Source organism: Papaver somniferum, unplaced genomic scaffold, assembly GCF_003573695.1.
Source record: "Papaver somniferum cultivar HN1 unplaced genomic scaffold, ASM357369v1 unplaced-scaffold_35, whole genome shotgun sequence".
NCBI classification, from domain to species: Eukaryota; Viridiplantae; Streptophyta; class Magnoliopsida; order Ranunculales; family Papaveraceae; genus Papaver; species Papaver somniferum.
This window is the reverse complement of record NW_020645971.1, coordinates 71,537-75,845: the sequence shown is the minus strand read 5'-3', so window position 1 is coordinate 75,845 and position 4,309 is coordinate 71,537. Positions and strand designations below refer to the sequence as shown.

The following is a 4,309-nucleotide window of genomic DNA, read 5'->3' as shown; positions in this document are numbered from 1 at the left end:
AGTATCAAACAGAGTTAACTGTCACTAATATTCCCTGCATTCACTTAATGGCTTTGGGAAAAACACTAACATGAATCAGTTGTCTTTTGTGTATGGTGTTATGTAGGATGACAGTGTCAATGTGGTTCTGCATGTTGGTCTTGGTATTCTGTAATCAAGACATCTATAGGTGAGTACTACCAAACAGAATCTTAATTTAACATTACAAACACAGCCACTATAAATTAATTTAATAGACTTCCATGGTTAAAACCGTACATTAATGAATATGAGTCTGTGACACAATGGTAGTGCGTCTGACACCAAGTCAGAAGGTTGTGTGTTCGATTCACACCAGATTCAGTCCTCTATGGTTACCGAGGTCCAATACAGACTATTATTGATAAGAGATGTTTGGGAATGTTCCAAACTGGCACACACCAGTACTAGCCATGACAACTGATGTATTCCAGGCAACACATGAGAAATGTATGGAATGGGGAATGGATGGTTATGTATCGAAGCCTTTTACTATGAGTTGGATACCTTCTGCCAATTAGTAAAAAATCTATCAAAACTACAACTATGATTTAGTTATAGTTAGGGTTTCATTATCATGCTCTTTCTTTGGTATATTTAAGCATATTATCAAGCTATTTGTTTGGTTTCATATTGATCATAACAGATGAACATAGGCATGGATGTTTGGTTTCATATAGCAGCATACGAATCAGGAGGAGACATAGATTTGTTGATAACTAAAATAGACAAAAACGAAGCATCTAATCCTAAAGAGCTGAAGCCACATCCTTAAAACCCTAAAAAGCTAAACAATCTTGGTTTGCCAACAATAATACTCTGAAAAAAGTTTCTGAGTTTTGCTGGATAGAGGACAACCTGACTTACAATGAGGTACAATATTTAGAATTTTAAAATTCCCATACAACGTTTAGAAAGTGTTTCTTGTTTGAAACCAACTTTACTATTGTATTTAATGTGTATCTTCCTTGCCAGTAAAACTTGCCACCAGCTATGAAGGATCTTATGGAGACTTGGGACGATTCAATATTTGATTGGGAACACATGTTTGGAAGGGATGGTTTCGAAGAATTAAAGGAACTAACATACTTTGGCGAAGATATACTGAAGCTAAAACATCCTCACAGATTACTGGTTGTAGGATTTCCAGCTGAATTCTTAGATGTCCAGAAATTTGCAGGCTTACCACAGCGCAAAATCAAACTACATATTGGGTCCAAGGTTCATACATATTTTTATTGGATGAACCAATAGCCAAGATAGGTGACATTCTTGCTGTTATGGAACTGACCAATAACTACATCGCAGGAAAGATATTACGTGGAACTGGTGAAATTGTTTACATAGAAAGACAAACACTCTACACATATTGCGAATCGTTGCAGTTCATGATGCACAGAAAGAAGTTTCCTAAACCTGGAAAATTCCAATTCGTGATGCACGGAAAGCAGTTTCCTATCGAAATTCAGTTTCCTAAAGCTGGAAAATTCCAAAGTACATACACAACTAGGTTTCTTAATATAAGCTGATTTATGTCTATATAAGAGTGCTAAACAGTCATAATATAGGTGAAATTTATACAGCATCACAACAGAAGAATAACTTCATTGTCAATTCAGAGTTTTTGGTCTAGCAAACGTTTACAGACGAAATCTAACTGGTTTGAAACACCATGAGGTTAGTCTTTGATTATGTAGCATTGAATTGTAACGTTTTTATTGATCAGTACGTTTAATGAATATATTTATGTATCAGTTCTTCAAAGCGGCAGAAGAAAACATCATCGCAGGCTGGCGAGGATGGACAACAAACCATTAATGTATGTTCCGAAATATGATTGTTTACATCGTTTGTCATAGCAATGTATTTGATTAATTTAAATCTTATGCGTATTGCAGGCAAGGTATGTGGCTGCGAAGTTAAGGTGGGAGAGGCAAAGGTAGAGTGACAGGGAAAAAAAAGGAGCAGCAGGAGCGCGAAGCAAGGTTGAAGTTTGAAAAACAACTTGAAATTGAACGACAGGTACTTTATAAATATATAATGGTTGTCATTAATATTCAAGGGAGATTTTATTTGTATTTACATTACTGTTAATTGTTTATAAACTTACTCATTGCAGGCTAGAGCAGAGGAGAATATTAGGCGAGAAAGAGAACAACGGGAATACAACGAGCGTGTTTTAAAAGAACAATTAGCGCGGGAGCAGGTGAGGAACAATATTATTATTGTTGATTTTTTTTTATATACATTAACGTGTTTGATTATTTATAATAGATTGTTTTATTTTTACAGTTCAAAGCACGGCCTGAAAATCAGTTCATAATAGAAAGGACAAAGGTAAGGCTTCATTCTTTTAATTAACATGTGTGTATAGATGAAAGAATGGTTTGTGTTTAAAAGTTGATTATATTTTGGCTGCAAGTCTCATGCTCGAAAAGTGGAGGGTCAACATCAGCGTCGTTTGAACGAAAAGGAACAAGAGCGTGAAAAAGAACGTAAAGGATTATTAAATATTCGCAGCGAAGGGTCTGGAAAAGCAATAAAACAACGGGAAGGTGACCATATCAATAGTCCAATAAATGCTCAGGTTCGTACGTTATTTATTTACTGTAATAATTAAGATCTAAGCCATGTCGAAAGCAACATTTAATGGTTAAATTGTTATTGATGGTTGTGTTATATTATATTTTTCTATATTTCAGGTGTCGGTTGTCTGTGTTGGAGAAGTTAATTTGGGAGGAGAACCTCAGACTATAGAACAATTAATGCGTCAGCAAACACAAAGCGATAATATTGTATTAGACAGCGTGTACTGGCGGAGAAGCAAAGACAAACTCAGGTGAAAAGTGAATTTGTAAATGTAGCTCCAGTTTATGTGGTTAGAATTTTCTGTGTATATGCCAAAGTAAATATATTTTTTTCGTTTTCCAGCTTTTTAGTCAACAACCTTGCACACAATACATACTCGAGGGATGTAAGGTATGGATTGATATTATTGCTTGTGTGGATTTAGTTTTTAAAAATTCGTCTTCTAATTTATTTTTATTTCTGATATTCAGGCTAGGAGAAATAAGGCGTATAATGAACAGAAAAAGGCTGAGAAAGCATCCAAAAAGGAACCAGTGCAGAAAGTTAAAAGCACTAAACAAGTATCCTAGGTGAGAATTTTATATGTGTGGATTCAAATGTAAAATATGTTATGCACACACGTTATCTAATTCATTGTGTATTTTTACCTTTTGAACTTTCAGACACATTTTGTAGCCCAGAAAGCACGGTGGGCGAGAGAAAAGAAGGCAGATATGGAAAGAATGGCTGCTAGCAGTGATGCTAGCACAGTTCAAAAATTGGATTTCGATCCCAAACCACGCGTGCGTGTGCAGCCAGAAACATCGGTGAGTTTTAAATAGTTTTTTTTTTTTTACGTTAGTTGTTCTGTTTGATCACTCCTTTTAAAAAAAAAAACAAAAAACAAAATTGCAGTATGCTTCTCTAACCGATGAAGAAAAGTATAGTATACTTTTGAGACGTGGACAAATCAAGAAAAAAGTTGTGATGGAACAACAAGGTGGCGTTTCTATTGGTGGAAATACATCGAAACAAAATAAAATGGTGAGATTTATTTACAAATTTTAAGTCCACATCCATTTTGTTACATGTTTATCATCCCATATCAGCTAAAAGTCACAGTACATAAACATATTTGTATAGCAAAGAGAATGGACGAATTCAGCGTATGCTAAAGAATAAGATTAAGACAACAATAAATTATAAGTCAAAGTGTTAGAGCATAGCTCGGTCGACCTCGCATGCGTTGCTATATCAAGCATGTTTGTCAATGTTAGTGATCAAAACTATGAGTCTTGATTTCTAGTCTATTATAGCTAAGTCTCGGACTACGATAGAAAAGTGTAGTTGAGCTCAAGGACTTCATGTCGATTCATCATATTCGAAGATCTACTCAAGGAACCGTGGAACTTCATCAACAAAAAGGTATGTGGAGACTTGAACTTATCTATCACTCAAAAGTCTATCTATTCTATCTCCTACTTCTTATGAGACAAAAAGTCGTATGCTATATAGACTGGATCATACACATTTGAAATTTCGAGCTGAGTATTCACTACTTATCTTTTTCTCGAAATCGTGTGTTGGTAAAGCGTTTCGCTTTGATCAAGTTTATCTTCACCTAGTGACGAAAGTCATGAAAAGTTTCAATTACTTTTGAGAATTGCTTTGACGTGAAACGGTCTGTGAATAACGGCTATATAACGTCCTCTGAGAATGTCTC

The 4,309-nt window shown here is 35.1% G+C and overlaps 1 protein-coding gene across 1 annotated transcript; it reads left to right on the top strand.

Annotated features, from left to right (window-relative positions):
• The first annotated feature begins 1,298 nt into the window (after positions 1-1,298).
• LOC113342186 lies at positions 1,299-3,359 on the top strand. Its single transcript, XM_026586810.1, has 9 exons — positions 1,299-1,512; positions 1,943-2,040; positions 2,138-2,224; positions 2,311-2,355; positions 2,441-2,605; positions 2,721-2,857; positions 2,950-2,997; positions 3,078-3,176; positions 3,270-3,359. The coding sequence occupies exons 1-9, from the start codon at positions 1,299-1,301 to the stop codon at positions 3,280-3,282; spliced, it is 906 nt and encodes a 301-aa protein (XP_026442595.1). The 3' UTR covers positions 3,283-3,359.
• Positions 3,360-4,309: the final 950 nt, after the last annotated feature.

Excerpts from the sequence above, each read along its gene's own strand:
- LOC113342186 (XM_026586810.1), top strand. The coding sequence starts at position 1,299 with ATGGAACTGACCAATAACTACATCGCAGGAAAGATATTACGTGGAACT. Across the intron at positions 2,225-2,310 it reads AACAATTAGCGCGGGAGCAG|TTCAAAGCACGGCCTGAAAA; the intron begins GTGAGGAACAAT and ends TTATTTTTACAG. Across the intron at positions 2,356-2,440 it reads TCATAATAGAAAGGACAAAG|TCTCATGCTCGAAAAGTGGA; the intron begins GTAAGGCTTCAT and ends TTTGGCTGCAAG.